This window comes from Mchenga conophoros, linkage group LG16 (assembly GCF_057382185.1).
Source record: "Mchenga conophoros isolate Kocher_MC1m ecotype Shallow Benthic linkage group LG16, M_conophoros_male_GT1.1, whole genome shotgun sequence".
NCBI classification, from domain to species: Eukaryota; Metazoa; Chordata; class Actinopteri; order Cichliformes; family Cichlidae; genus Mchenga; species Mchenga conophoros.
The window spans coordinates 39438225-39454949 of NC_140541.1; the positions used below are offsets into that span (position 1 = coordinate 39438225).

General features: G+C 47.0%; 1 protein-coding gene across 7 annotated transcripts in view; it reads right to left on the reverse strand.

Moving 5' to 3' along the window:
* Positions 1 to 1037: 1037 nt before the first annotated feature.
* The window catches only part of zeb2a (zinc finger E-box binding homeobox 2a), a 42743-nt gene continuing 27055 nt past the window's right edge, over positions 1038 to 16725 (reverse strand). For 3 of the 7 annotated variants that reach the window (XM_085248337.1, XM_085248338.1, XM_085248336.1), the window contains 8 exons: positions 15692 to 15925; positions 15355 to 15423; positions 14593 to 14799; positions 14032 to 14246; positions 11766 to 11874; positions 9044 to 10938; positions 7703 to 7883; positions 1038 to 5073 (listed from right to left, as the gene is read on the reverse strand). In XM_085248337.1, coding sequence (XP_085104463.1) covers positions 4475 to 5073; positions 7703 to 7883; positions 9044 to 10938; positions 11766 to 11874; positions 14032 to 14246; positions 14593 to 14799; positions 15355 to 15423; positions 15692 to 15925 — 3509 coding nt within the window. In that variant the 3' untranslated portion in view covers positions 1038 to 4474. The remainder of the gene's footprint in view (positions 5074 to 7702; positions 7884 to 9043; positions 10939 to 11765; positions 11875 to 14031; positions 14247 to 14592; positions 14800 to 15354; positions 15424 to 15691; positions 15926 to 16725) is intronic. The other 4 variants (XM_085248339.1, XM_085248340.1, XM_085248342.1 and 1 more) reach the window with 4 other exon arrangements.

Consider the following 16725-nt stretch of genomic DNA (forward strand, 5'->3'; position numbering starts at 1 on the left):
AGGAATTCCTTCATCGTCTTCACCAGTCTTTCATCACCTCTTTAGTGGGATGATTAAAGTGGATTTTTTTTTTTAAATACAGTGTTTTCACCAGAAGCTTCGTATCCAAAGTTCCCCAAATTTAAAATTTCCAGTAGTTTGGAAAAAACAAAGAAAGCAACAAGAAACGCTCCAGAGTTTTGCTCCGATCATTTTACTAAAATAGATGTTTGTGAGGAACTCTAATACTGTACACTACAGTATGAAATAAATAAAATTAGGAAATATAAAATGAGTCACATAAATAAAATGGCAAACTCTCAAATTAAAAACAAAAGTAATACTGACAGAAATACTGAGGTGAACAGAAACACAGAAAATTGCACAAACGTGTAAACTAAGAAACTGACGCCTTGCTACGCTAACACTGACGCATCGGACAGGTAAGCTCGTCACTTTAATACTGAAGCAGAGGACAGGTGGCGCTGTACAGGGATGGCACAGGTGAAAGGTTTGCATATAATAAGGCTTTCTCTGGAGAAAATTCAACACACTCAGAGGGCTCTGCCTTTCATTTTCATTTCCTCTGCGCTTTAAGACTCCACGTTTTATTTTGAAAATCACACAGGTTTAAATGTTCCTCCACGTAAAAAAACAAATCAGGAGGCCCAAAGTCATGTGGTTAGTTGGCAAAATAATAAAGTCGAATAAAAAATAAAAACATCACAGTAAAAGGAGATAAAATACGACAATAACACTGACAGGAAGTGGCCGAGTGTTCGAGGCTGTATACCCTCTTTTTTTCCTTTTTCTTTTATTTTGTAGTGATTCAGGGAGTGGAGTGCAATTTCCTGAAGTGAGGTTCGAACACAACAACACACCGAAAGTTAAGAACAACATAGCACCACACAGCTTTTAGGCCTTTATAATACTGTACATTAAAAACAGCTTCATTTCATTATAGTGATACTCATTACGACTTCTTCTTCTTCTTTTGTTTTTTGCATAATGTGGATTTTTAAACGGTCCCACAAGCTTCGGGGGGGGGGGGGGGGGGGGGGGGGGGACGCTCATGGGGTCGAGTCTCCGCTCAGGGACTGACGGAGGTTACCTGCGGCGTGGAGGTGTTTTAAAAGTTAAACGTTAACACTGATAATAACAATAATAGATCCCAGTGTTATTCAGACTTCCTGTGGACCCGCCTCTCCGTTTGGGCTCATCAAACCAAACTTCACACAAAACACTCATGACCTTTGACTCATCAGGTTCAGGCTATGATTTTTTCTCTTCAGCTCTGTAGCCAGGCTGACAAACAGTCAGAGCTCTTTTGAGCCAACCATCCCTTTAACGTTAACTAGTAATGACTTCATGAACTTCTTCACAAATAAAATTTTTATCATTAGAGAAAAAATGACCAATAATCATCCCACAGATGTAATATTATCTACAGCTACTCTTAGTACCATCGATGTTAAGTTAGACTCTTTTTCTCCAATTGATCTTTCTGAGTTAACTTCAATAATTACTTCCTCCAAACCATCAACGTGTCTTTTAGACCCCATTCCTACAAAACTGCTCAAAGAAGTCCTGCCATTAATTAATGCTTCGATCTTAAATATGATCAACCTATCTCTAATGATCGGCTATGTACCACAGGCCTTCAAGCTGGCTGTAGTTAAACCTTTACTCAAAAAGCATCTCTAGACCCAGCAGTCTTAGCTAATTATAGGCCAATCTCCAACCTTCCTTTCATATCAAAAATTCTTGAAAGAGTAGTTGTCAAACAGCTAACAGATCATCTGCAGAGGTTTATTTGAAGAGTTTCAGTCAGGTTTCAGAGCTCATCACAGCACAGAAACAGCTTTAGTGAAGGTTACAAATGATCTTCTTATGGCCTCTGACAGTGGACTCATCTCTGTGCTTGTCCTGCTAGACCTCAGTGCAGCATTCGATACTGTCGACCATAATATCCTATTAGAGCGATTAGAACATGCTGTAGGTATTACAGGTACTGTGCTGCAGTGGTTTGTATCATATCTATCTAATAGACTCCAGTTTGTACATGTAAATGGAGAGTCCTCTTCACACACTGAGGTTAATTATGGAGTTCCACAGGGTTCAGTGCTAGGACCAATTCTGTTTACATTATACATGCTTCCCTTAGGCAGCATCATTAGAAGACATAGCATACATTTACACTGCTATGCAGATGACACCCAGCTCTATCTGTCCATGAAGCCAGATAACACACACCAATTAGTTAAACTGCAGGAATGTCTTAAAGACATAAAGACCTGGATGGCCGCTAACTTTCTGCTTCTTAATTCAGATCAAACTGAGGTTATTGTACTCGGCCCTGAAAAGCCTAGAAATATGGTATCTAAGCAGATTCTTACTCTGGATGGCATTACCTTGGCCTCCAGTAACACTGTGAGGAACCTTGGAGTCATTTTTCACCAGGACATGTCCTTCAACGCACATATTAAAGAAATATGTAAGACTGCTTTCTTCCATTTGCGCAACATCTCTAAAGTTAGAAATATCCTGTCTCAGAGTGACGCTGAAAAACTAGTTCATGCATTTATTACTTCCAGGTTGGACGACTGCAATTCATTATTATCAGAAAGTCCTAAAAACTCCCTGAAAAGCCTTCAGCTAATCCAAAATGCTGCAGCAAGAGTCCTGACAGGGACTAGAAAGAGAGAGCAGATTTCTCCTGTTTTGGCTTCCCTTCATTGGCTTCCTGTTAAATCCAGAATTCAAAATCCTGCTCCTCACATACAAGATCTTAAATAATCAGGCCCCATCTTATCTTAATGACCTTGTAGTACCATATCACCCTATTAGAGCACTTCGCTCTCGCTCTGCAGGCCTACTTGTTGTTCCTAGAGTATTTAAAAGTAGAATGGGAGGCAGAGCCTTCAGTTTTCAGGCCCCTCTTCTGTGGAACCAGCTTCCAGTTTGGATTCAGGAGACAGACACTATCTCTACTTTCAAGATTAGGCTTCAAACTTTCCTTTTTGCTAAAGCATATAGTTAGGGCTGGACCAGGTGACCCTGAATCCTCCCTTAGTTATGCTGCAATAGGTGTAGGCTGCCGGGGGATTCCCATGATGCATTGAGTTTTTCCTTTCCAGTCACTATGTGTTAACAGACCTCTCTGCATTGAATCATATCTGTTATTAACCTCTGTCTCTCTTCCACAGCATGTCTTTTATCCTGTCTTCCTTCTCTCACCCCAACCAATCACAGCAGATGGCCCTGCCCCTCCTTGAGCCTGGTTCTGCGGGTTTCTTCCTGTTAAAAGGGAGTTTTTCCTTCCCACTGTCGCCAAAGTGCTTGCTCATAGGGGGTCATATGATTGTTGGGTTTTTCTCTGTATCTATGAAGCGCCTTGAGGCGACTTTTGTTGTGATTTGGCGCTGTATAAATAAAATTGAATTGATTCCAAAGATTTACCCTCAAATGCTTAAAATCATACAAAATAATGTTGCTAGCATCATTATTTCATTCACATAAAACCTCCCACAGGTCTGAATGTGTGTTTAGGTATCATGGTGATGAAAACAAGCTAACCTAGCAAAATCGAGCAGGGATCATTAACGACCACGCGTATATGACGGTACGCCTCAAAGACCACACCTGGTGTTCAGAGAACTACAACTTGAACCTGCTCTTCATTCCACAGAGTCCCTAATTAGACCGAGACCATCGCTCACCCTAACACGTCATTCAGAGTTGCTACGGTTGCTGTTAGTGTCTTTAGTAAATGGTGTTCTGCTACAACAAAACTGGTTTCTCAGTAGGTCTCAAGGTAAACCTGTCTTCTCTTGGATTCACAAACACAATAATAAAAAAATACTTCTGTACTGTACAGGCTTGCTTGTCCGATTTAAGTAGAAGCTTTTTGGGCTCTATTTTCAGTGTTTTTACTTAAAGGTTGAAAACTAGTGCCTTGGGGTCTTGGGGTTTTGCCCCAAGATCTAAAAATCTATCAATCAAATCTAACATCAGCTCAGCAGAAACCTTAAGCTTCAGGGTTTGAGAGCTTCAGACTGAACTGCCGAGGTTCAAAGTTCGGCCTTTCTGGCTGTGAAACTATCCCAGCACTTTAGCTACCGGCAGAACTTAAACTTTAAAATGTTAAAGAAACAGGACTCCATTAAGAAAAGGTGTCAACAAACACTTTGAAGGAGAAAATAATCAGACTGAACCTGATAAATCAGAGGCCACGAGTTTTGTTAATAATACTAAGTTAACTGCACATTACAGCCTTTTTAAAATCATTTATGTTTTCGGTCGGCTGAACGCGAACGAAGCTGAATCAGACCATAAACACATTTGTGACCCATCAGTCTCAGCAGGAAGTCTAAAGTAAACACTAATTTGGTGTGAGAAGATGACCGCCGTCCCCTCCGGCCCTCATCTTCCTTTCAGCCCCTCATAAAGCAGCAGCTGCATCGAGCCAGCGTCCCAAAGCTTTTGTTGCTCCTCATCAGTCCTCCTGGTCTGACCTGCCGTCTGTTTTCCCTTCTCGTGAACTCTCGTCCATCGGCAGCGGCGAGCCTTTACCCTCAACGTCCCCCATCAAGTCCATCTGGCTCCTGCTGTCGCACTCCTGCTCCTCCTCTCCTTTTCTGAAACTTCCCTCCTGCCGCTCTGTCACCTCCTCAGACATCTTGCCGTCCATTTCCCTCTCCTCCCGTCCTACTCCTCCCTCACCGCTGACCCTCAGCATCGCACTGCCGCCATCCTCCTGCTGGTCCTCTGGGTCCGAGTATCCAAGGGGCCCCAGCCCCTGGAGGTAGCCCCTCATCAGCAGCTCGGTGGGCTCCAGCCCTGCAACTGCAACGCCTCCTCCGCCTCCCTTGTCCCTGTCCTCCCTCTCGGCCGCCTCACGCTCCTCGGCCTCCCTCTTGCAGTATGAGTAGCGGTGGTTCATGTGCTGCGAGTACGAACCCGAATGCGAAAAGCGCTTGCCGCACTTGTCGCACTGGTAGGGCTTCTCTCCAGAGTGCAGGCGTGAGTGCTCGATCAGGTGGTGCTTGTGTTTGAAGGCCTTCTTACAGATCTGACACTGATGCGGACGTTTACCTGCAGAAACACAATGGAGGGTGGGACACGGTCAGGACGGACACAGCTGGACACGGAGACACACAGCAGAGTGAATCAGCACATGACAGACAGCTGCAAACCCAACGAAGGAACAAGAAACTCTGAACAGCTACAGACACCGAGGACGTACAAACACTACAAAGAACCAGGAAACATTTGTGTTTCCAAGGTTTTCCAACTGCATGAAGACCTGGAAACTGTCTGGACTCTGTGGATGGTGTTTATTAATTAATCAGGTAAGAAGATTTTAGACTTTATTTTGAAGTCTGGCCTAAACTCAGGCGCAGCTCCTCCTTTATGGAACCAGATATTAATTATCTTTGGGCCACATCTGGTCCACAGCACAACTGCTGTAACTGGGCATGAAGTGCAGTAACTAATCCAGACTAGGCTGAATGAAATGTGGGCGTGTTAAAAATGAATTTAAAAAATGAAAAATGGAAGTGATGTTGTCCATTTATCAACCTGTCTGCTGATTATTTCCACGGTTTATCACTTCAGCTCTGATCTACATGGAAAACTCTCACGTGTTTTTTCATAAAGAGACATAAATCTACAGCTGGACCAGAAAAAAATCTCTTAACTCAAAGACACAGCTGAAACAATCACCAATCAGAAGACTGAACTACAGATCTTTGAAACCTGTGCGGTGATTGGCTGACGGTAAAAAACAAAAACAACAAAAACATGACAGGTTTGAACTAAAATCTTCAACTCATCCTGTTAACATTTCATCACACCCTCGGTGTCTGTCTGTTGCCATAACAACAATGAGGCATGCTTGAGACACCACGAGGTAACGCGAACCTTCAGCGGCCTGCGGTCAGCTGCGATGACATCACAGCTCCGGATTTAAATTTAAGGAGGGGCAGGAACCCTAACAGCTGTAACAGCTCCCAACACACACACACACACACACACACACACACACACACACACACACACACACACACACACACACAGAGCTGGTTTACTACGACTGTACAGGCGGAAATTTCTTATGTCTGAACAGGATGCTTCAGCTGCTGCCAACTGGCAGGCTGAATGCTGCCCAATCACACGTCCCACGCACACATGCACCAAAAACATGGCTTTACCCCGACACACACACACACACACACACACACACACACACACACACACACACACAGGCAGATCATAGCCACAAATAGACCCGGAGCGCCTGTAACATCCACCATAGCTGGCATTCTGACACACACACACACACACACACACACACACACTGCGGCAGAAATAACTGAGACGGTAGATTCCTGCTTCGAGTGTTGGAGGTGGGAGGGAAACATGAGGGTGATGCAACTGAGTGAAAGACATGAAGGTAGAGCAGGTCTGAGTCTGTGAGGACGGCACACAGGTAAGATCAACCAAACTCCAATATTAGCACAAACACGCAGGTTTGACTTCCTGTATCAATGGGAACAACAAAGACGTGTTCTCGTGTTCAGCTTTTGTTCTATCACATGTCAGAGGAATGCAAACAACACATGATTATCATTCCGTGAGCCTCCAACTCCCAAATCATAAACCCCACTTTACTGTAACACCAGGACAAGCACCGAATTTGACGACAGGAAGCATCAGTCTGACGTCCGTCAATGAAAAATTACTATTTAATATTAAATAATAAAATCATGAGAACGACGAGAAAACAAAAAACACAAGTAAAATCAAGATGAATGTGAGTGTTCAAGAACAGAAAACTAGTCATTACCATGTGTTACTACCTTTGATAACGAGCAGCTGAAAGGAGGCTCCATGAAATGCTGTAAATATGCTGCATGTTAATGGGTCATTAAGTGGAAGTGATGTGGGTTAATGTGTGAGGCAGGACATGAACCAAACTTCATTTAAAAAGCACTGATTTTATCTCCAGAGCAGTGAGAAAATGACAAACTGAGCTGACGCCGTGCAGCCAGAGTCGTCTGAGGGTGTGGCTCTGCTTAACGCCACAGATTACCTTTATCCGTGACGCAGCGAAAGGCGTGAAGATGAGACACCAAACTAGTGAAACACTGACTTTATTCAGGACATGCTGGGGGGTCGTTTAGGATTTTGATTTGGATCAGAAGAGTCCTGCAGAGAAATCTCATGAAAGCATTAAACCCCACAATGCTGCAGTCTTACTGAAGCCTCCACATTCATCACATTTCCTGCGGGGCGACTCGGTAAACTGGGACGCTTTAATAAGAACAGTGTTTGCTGCTTCACCTTTCCTGCTGTGGTGTTATCATAAGTTGTTTGTTTCCAGTTTAAAAATGGAAAAAAATGGACCATCTCTCGGCTGTAATTAATATTTCCTTTTGATCTTCACACATTCATGCAAACATGCACTCCTCCTCCTCTCTCAGTGTGAATGAGGTGCTGCTGATATTTGGGGCGCTGAATGTTTTTGTACTGCTCTCTGTATTAAAGGCTGCCTACCCCCCGCTGAAAAGAAAGGCGCATGTTAAAGGCCACGGCCTGCAGAGAACAAAAGAGAGAAGCAGAGCTACGAGTGGGGAGCTACGTGAGGAAACAGAAGAGTGAGGACAGAGGAAATAAGGAGGCATTGGGTGGGTAAAAAGAAGTGTCCAAGTGTTATATATACCTGTGTGCTCATATTTGTGTCTTAGGAGGGAACTGGTCTTCTGGAATGTTTTGTCGCACAAGTCACACGCGTACATACCACTTTCAGTCTTCTTAATCTTCTTCCTGGAGAGCAGCGAATCGCTGTCTGTCAGGTCGTCCAGGCCTGACAGATAGTCCGCCGTGCCGTCCAGCAGCTCCCCCTGAGACAGAGACAGAGCTTCAGTACCCCGATAATCCCACACCTGTCAGCCTCGCGCCACGAGACTCCCCCCCACCGCCTCTATGATCCCAAGTCTGGACAGGGCTTAAAGGCCCAACCCGGTAAGTCCCCCTCACCCAGGAGACTCTGAGAAAGAGGGGTGTGTTTACAGATAACAGCTGACAGCAGGTGAGCTGAGGTCAGAGGTTTACCACGAGACCGGAACAAAGCGCTGACCATCATTTTTAGTTTCAATTTCAGGAACTTTCCCAAAAAGTCCACGCAGCTGCTTTCATACAAATCATCCAAGAGTCAGCGGTGACCGGCGCTTCAAGGGGCGGGACTTATGAGCTGTTTACCTTTGGTGCTGCTGACAAACGGTATTTATGATGGCACAGTGAAAAACTCTCAGCATTTCACTAAATCCAGATTTGATCTGTGATTTGTTTTCAGGAGATGAACTTCCCTTCTTTACAGGAAGTGAAGTTTTCCTTTAAAGGGCAAAAAATTCTGAATCTGGAGGTATTCGAGTCTTTTGTGGAACCAGCCTCTTTTTCTCTGGCATTACTTCCACACTTTGCATTTTTAAAAATACTCATACATGAAACCTGGAAAACTCTGACTACTTTCAGTCGGAGCAAACACATCCCGCCCCATAATGAGACCAGTTAAATGTAGACGCCACAGTGGAAACGCTGAAGCTCAGCTCATAGGTCCCGTGGCAGGGAGACCCTTTAAAATTCTCCACGCTCAACACTGGCTGGGTCAACAATACTTTTAACACATCACTATACAGACAGCTGTAAGCCCCAAGCCCAACAAACAATCCCTTTATCCAACTTCTGTGCTGTGGAGCAAACACGTCATCATGATCAAAGCTAACGGAGCTGACGGCGGGTTTGGACTGCCAGCCGCCATGTTGTGTGATGGAGATGAAAAGCCCTGAAAACTAACAGCCACCTGTTGTCTTTGCTGTTATCTGTCCAACCATGAGCCATGCACGGCCAGTTTGGAGGTTTTCAGTGCAACACACTCCAGTCTGAGCAGGTCGGGGTTACCAAAACCTGGGAATACTGACCCTCCATGGCTCCTGGCTGGCTCTGTTTAGAAGAAAGAACAAACAAAACAAAACGCATTGTCCTTACTTTACATGATTTTTACCTGGAAGCCTGGTTTCCGCTGGTACTTTCTCCTCTGCTGCATTTCAGCGAATGTGGTTGCCCCAGTGGCGTAGGTGTAGGCCATGTGAGGCAGGAAGCTCATGGGGTCAAGACCCGGGTAGGGCCTGAGGCCTGGGATGGTCGCTTGGGCAGGAGTCATGAAGGTGTGTGGGGGAAATGCTCCGTGAGGTGGAAGGGAGGTGTAGACAGGTCCGCCAGCAAAGGCATTAATCCCAAAGATGGGACTGGTGCTTTTCTCCAGTTGGTGAATAGCATTCCCTCCACCATCAGATCCCAGCACCTCCTTCTTAATGTTGACCAAATCAAAGGGCCCAGACACCTGCTCTCGCCCCAAAGCCTCCCCGTTGTGCTCTCTGATTAAACCATTGGGTCTGGGCCGCTTCTCTCCGGCGGAGGCGCGCTTCTGCGCCATGTGTTTGGGGAGCGACAGATCCAGCGGTGTGTCCCCGCGGGCTTCCTCCGAGTTCAGGCTGTTCGGAGTGTAAGAGCTACTCTGAGAGTGTTTGGAGGAAGTCGAGGAAAGGTTAAGGGGTGATGGAGTGTTGCTTCTCAAGTGGTCCAATGATTCTAGTGGTTTTTGCCCTGCTGTTTGCCGGCTGGTTGTAAACTGGTGGGAGGACTCGCAAAAGCCATTAGTGAAGCTTCGGTGTAAATCTGCAGCTGGAAGTGACATTGGAGACCGGTTCAATCTGTGGTTGACTTCTGGTCCACTGCAGTCAGGAGGTGGTGACCTTTTACCGTGGTGGTTTTGGCTCTTCCACTGGGCAAACCACTCCTTGACAAACTCTTGAGGGAGGCCAACAGCAACTGAGATTTTGAGCAGTTCCTCTGAGTTGGGCTCAGTGTTCATGGCGAAATAAGCTTTGAGCAACGACACGTGATCCTTGAAGTGGCTGACGGGGCTGGTGGCTCGGTCGTTGCTGGAGACCTCGGAGGACATCCCTCCCTGGTGGCCAGCGGGACAGCCGTCTGCCGGTTGCAGGACGGCTTTTATTTCCTCGTTCATTTTGCACAGGTAGCGCTCGTGTTGGTGCAGGGGGATTGGCCCGGGGAAGGTCTCCTTGCAGTATTGGCAGGAGAATGGCAGGAACTGGTTCTGGTTTTCATGTTTCTTTTCCTCACTGCTGAGATCCACAGAATGGCTTGGTTTCTCCTTCTTAACACCCTCTTGCCTCTTAGACTCGTCGATCAGACTCTTGGCCTCATTGACCTTCTCCAGTGTGTAATCTATGATGCTCTTGGTGGAACTGCCGTCGCCCGTCACCAGGAAGCCACCCTGAGTTGCCTTGGTCTCCTCCATCTGGGCACCTAACTCCTTCATGTAGGACCTGAGCTTGTCTTCAGGGCTTCCATCCATTTTTTGCCTGTACACCGTGTTGTCCACAATCTGGAGCACCTTCTGCACCTCGCTCAGGTTGTTGCCAAGGGATCTCACGTAGCCCAGCATTTGGAGGTCCAGCCCAATGCCTCCCAGATGTTGAAGGGGACTCTGGGAGGAGTTGTGAAAACCCAAGGGGCTTCCCCCCCGCCCGTTCAGGTAGACCCCGGGTCCCCCAAACGCATGCTGTGAGGCCATCAATAGCCGGTAGTCATTGAAGTCCATCGGCTCAGGTTTTATGTCCAGCTGACGTGGCTGGTCTTGCTGCCCCAGCGGGCGCCCGTTTTCAAGTTTGTGGCGAAGCTGGGCCAGGGCGGGGCTTCCAGGTGATGAGGTTGTAGAGCTGGGAGAGGAGCCGAGTTTGCCACCATTTCCATTGCGTACTCTTCCATTGAGGGCAATCAGGCCAATGCACTTTTTGCTGCTGATGTGGGAACTGTAGGAGCCGGAGTGGGAGAAGCGCTTCTTACAGTTGGAGCATTCATATGGCTTCTCACCTGAAACACAGCCCAACGTCTGGATTACTTCTCAGCCCACAAACGTGCTCTATAGTTTAACGTCAGGTATTTACTTAAAACATCATCATTCGTCCACAGTTAGTCACCAGTGTGATCTTTACACCTTTGATCCAGAATTGGAGGTGGTGCTTTTCCTCCTTCAACACCAGCAAAGTGTATGTTATCCATGCACCATCTCAGCTGCTGACGTCCAGGATTAACTATGAACTGACCCTCTGGCACATCTTTTAGCTAACGTGTCCCCCACTGTTATTCAGAGCTCATAATATCGGTTCATTCGCTGATTAAAACAATTCAACGATAACCAGCAACTGTCTGAATAGTTGTTTGTTTGCTGACTAACAAAAATTGAAATGAACAAACAGATCAGCAGCGAGATTTTGGAGGCGGTCCAGATGTTCTATTTTAGAAAGGTTTTCTTTTTAAAAACTTCATTTTAATGAGGTGCTTTATGAGTATACTTCACATTACTATGTATGATACAGTAACTGACGCTTTGGGTTTTGGTTTTAATAATCAAATCAATGGAAAAATCAGTGGATGAATCTTCAATAAAAATAGAAACCATCATGATGAAAATGTTCCTTTTTTGGAGCTGAACTGCTTCGTGATCAGATATGAAGATGGGAAGTGAAACTGTTGACTGTCAGATGTATTAATACTGTGGCTAAAGCAGAAGCCAGACAGTCAGATGTGGAAACACAATCAGCGTTTTATCAGAGTCGATGTAAACGCGAGGAGGACCGGATCAGACCCGTGTCTGCGGAAAGTTTCAGCTCTGATCCGGCCCTCAGAACTCCACTCACCGCTGTGAATACGAAGATGCTCCTTCAGGTGGTGCTTGTACTTGAAGGCTTTTCCACACTCGCTGCATTTGAACTTGCGGTTTCCAGTTCCTTCAGCAAGCAGTGGTGGCTGCAGAGAGAAAAACAGATTTGAAGTGATGGAGGAGGAGTGGGAGTCGCTGCAGAGAGGGAGCACGAGCTAACGGGGAATTTAATAGTATTTAGTGAAGCAGATCTGATAGGCATTCTGAGAAACGGCGTGGGTGGCGCTGTGCAGAGGTAACACTTTCTGGTGGAGGTGCATTCCCAACATTTGAAATGCAAATACAGAGATAAACAAACACAAACAGTCGGGGAGCGTCCTCCCCCCTCTGCTGAGTGGGAGCTCAAATCCTTTCGTCTCACATGCAGATGATCGGTGAAGGAAACACAAACCTGAAGACTTGTTTCTGTCGTCTACAGCAGAGAAAACAGCTTCAAGTAAACGCTCTACTCTCTGCTCTGATCTGCACTCATTCACCATGAGTTCAACCCCAGAGGAGACTCCACAAATGCAGGAAAGCAGATCTCCTGGGATCCAGCAGGGAACCTCTGCCAGGACCTCGTTATTCCAACATGAACCAGCTTGTCCCAGTCCCTCACACGCAAACACAAATGTTTTTGTTTAAACTGAAATTACCGCTGAAAGAAATTACGTGCTTTGAATCACCAACAAAACTTCTTAACCACCGTCGTTAATGATCACGTCTTTGTCTGCAAATCTTACCAGTTTGGACTCAAATCAAACACAACCTGCACGAGGTCCATCCTAACCAAACACTGCTGCTCCCAGCATCCACCCACCCATCCATCTGTCCGTTCACCATCCACCCTCCCACCCATCCACCTGTCCACCCATCCATGCAGGAACTGAGGACTGGTTAAACTGGATAAAAGTGGGCTTGGGCAGTTTGTGCTGACTGAGCACTGTCACGCGTTCCTTATCACACTGTCATGCAGTGAAGATTAACTGTATATATATATGTAACTGCATTAGTGTGGCCACTGCTTGAAGCAGCCACATCACGGCAAGAAGCAAACAGCTGTGAGTGTTTGTGCTGCATACTCAGGAGCAGTCCCGGCTGTGCGAGCACAGCCTGAACAGCTGTGAGGCCGTGCCATACAGATGTTTTACCGCAGCACTCAGCAGCACAGTAGAAAGCCTGTGAACAATGATTACTGAGTGAGGCGCTGCTGTCGGGGGCAAACCGTGAAGACTGAACAGACAGATCTGCTTCCTCCTCACCGACGCACACATGCCTGTTCTCTCTTTAACAGTTTAACTCAGGAAGTACACAAATAAACGGCCACTTAGAGGATTATGAGTCTTCAATCCAGCAGGGAGAAGACCATCTGGTGCTGGTTAAGGCTGGTGGAGGGGGGGTCAGGTATGAAAGCTATTTGTGCTTCTGTGAGGAGACCCGAGGTCTAAACTCAGGAAATCTCATTACGATCACAGCATAATTGGAAAATTGAATGACTCAGTGCTTAGTTACCGACTCTAATGTGAGTTTTTGATCATGAGGGCCAGCAAACAGGCGTGTGCAGGAAACATTTAACACCAGCTTATGATTAGATTACTGTGTGACACCCTGCCTGCCACCGAGGCTGCCCGAGCATCAGAGGAAGGCCGTGAATCTAATCGGTTCCAGCAGCAGCAGCTGATGTGGAGTCTGATGGCCGGAGGAAGTCAACGCACTCACACCTCCCACGCACGACACATTACAGCTGCTGAGAAAAACACCCAGAACGGAGGTGGTTAATAATGGAGCGACTGGGCAGACTGGAAGAACTGGGAGGAACTTCATTCATGTGTTAGACAGCAGGAAGCCACGTGGATCTCTCACCCTTCTAAACAAACAGAATGAGGCGGCGTTCCTCAGGGCTCCGTCTGCGGTCCTCTGCTCCTTTTGACGCAGCTTAAATTTCCAGCCTTGGTGTATTTTTATCTGTTTTTACCCTGCAGGGACCACAGCCGCTGATTAATTACTAATCTGAGTCATCGCATGTACTGATGGAGTTCCCCGAGCCTCCCTCCTCCGCTGCTCAGCATCCACAGCTGATGCAGTGCAGTGTCAGCACCTGACGGCAGCTTCTTCTCTGATCACTGCAGTTTTCTGTCTGTTAGTGAAGCCAGCGTGGAGTCAGTCCTAACGTTTGAAGACTGTGTCTTTATGGATTTCATACTGGAACTCCTGTGACAGACTTTTAAATAAAGGTTTAAATGGATGTAATAGGTGTGCGTTACCTGGTCTCTGGCAGGCTTGTGTGTGGTCATGTGACGGTCCAGTTGAGCACGGTGGCCGAAAGTTTCAGCGCACAGCGGGCAGGGGAAGCTCTCCTCGTTCTTCTCGTGACGGTACTTGATGTGTTCCTTCAGAGACGTCAGGCGCTTGTAGCCGCGGTCGCAGTACGGACACGTGAGCAGCTGGGCGAAGTCATCCTGCGTGTCGGGTCCAAGGTCTGTAGGTCAGAAGTCAGGAAAGAGACAATGTCCTTAACCCTTTATTTAGACAGAAAAGTCACATGACCGAAGCTCCCAACTGTTTTGAACTTCGAGATGATTTTACAGTCAAAATGATGAGTCTGGGATTGAAGGTCACAGAAACACACATCATACTAAAGGTTGCGGTCGGAGTGGCACCAGTGAAATCTGAATCTTCTATAATCTCGTTAACAAGCCAGCTTGTTGACTTCTCTCTACAAAGCTTCAGAGTCACATGTTTGAGCTGCCAGCTTTTTGACTAATAATCTCTTTAAAAATGATTAATCGATTTGTAATGCTCAGTTTGTCTTCTCGGTCTCTCACCGTGCTCGCTCTCATCCTGCCCCGTGGCCTCAGGCGTGGCCTCAGGCGTGCCCAGGCGCGCCACCTCGTCTGGGGCTTCTGGATAAATGACGGCAGTGTCGCTGCGCTGCAGGTACTCAGCGATGCACGCAGAGTGACTGTCGCCGTCCTCCAGTTTACGCTTCAGGAAGTACTCGTCCAACTCAGGGATGCCCTCTAGTCGCTTCCCTGGATGCAGGGACAAAGCTCGTCCGGTCAGAGGACCAATCATCACACTGCAACCTCAGAGGACCCGGCATTGAGCCCTGAGGGACTCCTAAACTAACATTGCTGGGTCCTCTGACTGCCCATTGACCATTATGACCAGGGATGTCGTTTACTTCCTCTAAAGTTACGACAACAGCGAAGGAACCAACTGAAGTCAGCCTGCTGTAGGCCACGCCCACACCAATAAGCAATCCCACAGTTTGTATTAATTACTCGGGAAATTATGTGAAAGACAAAAATTCAGCAGGACATTTTACATTACGCTTTTAATTACGATCGCTAATTATCATTAGTCATTATCATTAATTAGCTTTAATTACTCAAATAAATAAAGATGAAGAAAGACAAAAAATATTATCCCAAAGAGCCGTACAGTAAAGTTAAGTAAAAAATTTATAAAAAACAAAGGAGCAAAGTATGGAGACAGAGCTAAAAATAAAATGAGACAAATATAAATAAAACCTCTTCTGACGGCGATGACGCTGATGGGTGACGATTGATTGTGTGTGATCTCACCTGCACTGTTTTCCACAGCGTGAGGAGACGCCTCCGGGCCCACGGCTTCGTACTCGTCCGTCCCCCCGTCTGTCCAAACACAACACAGGAGCACATCATTTACCCTGCTCTTCCTCCTGTATCCTCCCGAGTCATGGGTATCATTTAGCTATTCAACCCCCCCGACACTAATAACAGCAACTACAAACAACTATAAAAATATTCATGACAAAAACAGTGAGAAAATGAGAAGCAGAAACCGAACATGAGACCAGATTTAAAATCAAACAGAAAAACTACAAAACACTTAAACATGGCCCAAAACACCGCACGCTGACCTCTGACCTCACCAACTCACCACGTGACTCACCGATGCGTCTCCAGGCATGGGGGTCCTGGAACCCATCTCCGCTCTCGGCGCTCTCCTGGTCACGGTGGGACAGCAGGGCGTGGCCGACCCGGGGCGACGCCTCCAGAGCGGGCACGCCTGCCGGACTGCCCTCCTCCTCGTCCACTCCTGCGCCACCTCCTCCGAAACTGTCCTCGTCATCGGTGTCTGAGGTAGTTTCCGCAACGTTCTCATAGTTTAGCACTGAAACACAAAAGAAGAGGGGGTGACCTCTGACCTTAGTGTGTTTGTAAACACGGCGTATGTTCTTTAACAAGTGTTAAACAGGAAGTGAGAATTGGGTGTTCGTGATTGGTCTGCAGTTGTTCTGCGCTCTGATGCGAGCGGCCACACTACGCTGACATCATGGGAACGGGTTAATCTGGCTCTGATGGCGTTTCCTGCGGCAGGCGGCGGCGGGTTCCCACAGAGCGCAGATCCTCCTCCAGCTACACGCAGATTAGCCCGTTCATAATATGATCTTTGTCTGCAGCGTCCCGGACAACTGCACGACAGGTGCAGATGAAAAAGCACGACGGAGAAATCTGCTGACCCGGGCTGAATACCAAGGACGGGGGGGGGGGGGGGGGGGTGTTAACCCTCTGTGGTCAAACAGGCTTGCTGTGTGGTCCCAGGACACGTTAGACATCAGACACAGGCCCCGCCCACACATTCTTTCACTCCAAAGGCAGAAAACACAATAGCAGAGAGTGTGTGTGTGTGTGTGTGTGTGTGTGTGTGTGTGTGTGTGTGAGAGAGAGATTGGGTGCACACAATCAATCGATCACTAACCAGGATCATCTAATCAATAGGACAGGGGTGTCCCCAGGACTCTTAACTGGGGGACCCCGGTGGGGGGGTGGATTCAAACAAAGCCTGTGTAAGCTGGCTCAGCTGTTAGTGTCTGAGGGGGAGGGGCGGGGCAACAAACCGTGACTGCAGGGTCAGAATATAAACACCAGCGTGTGAAGGAATCCCCCAATCACAGCCCGGCCTGCTATCAG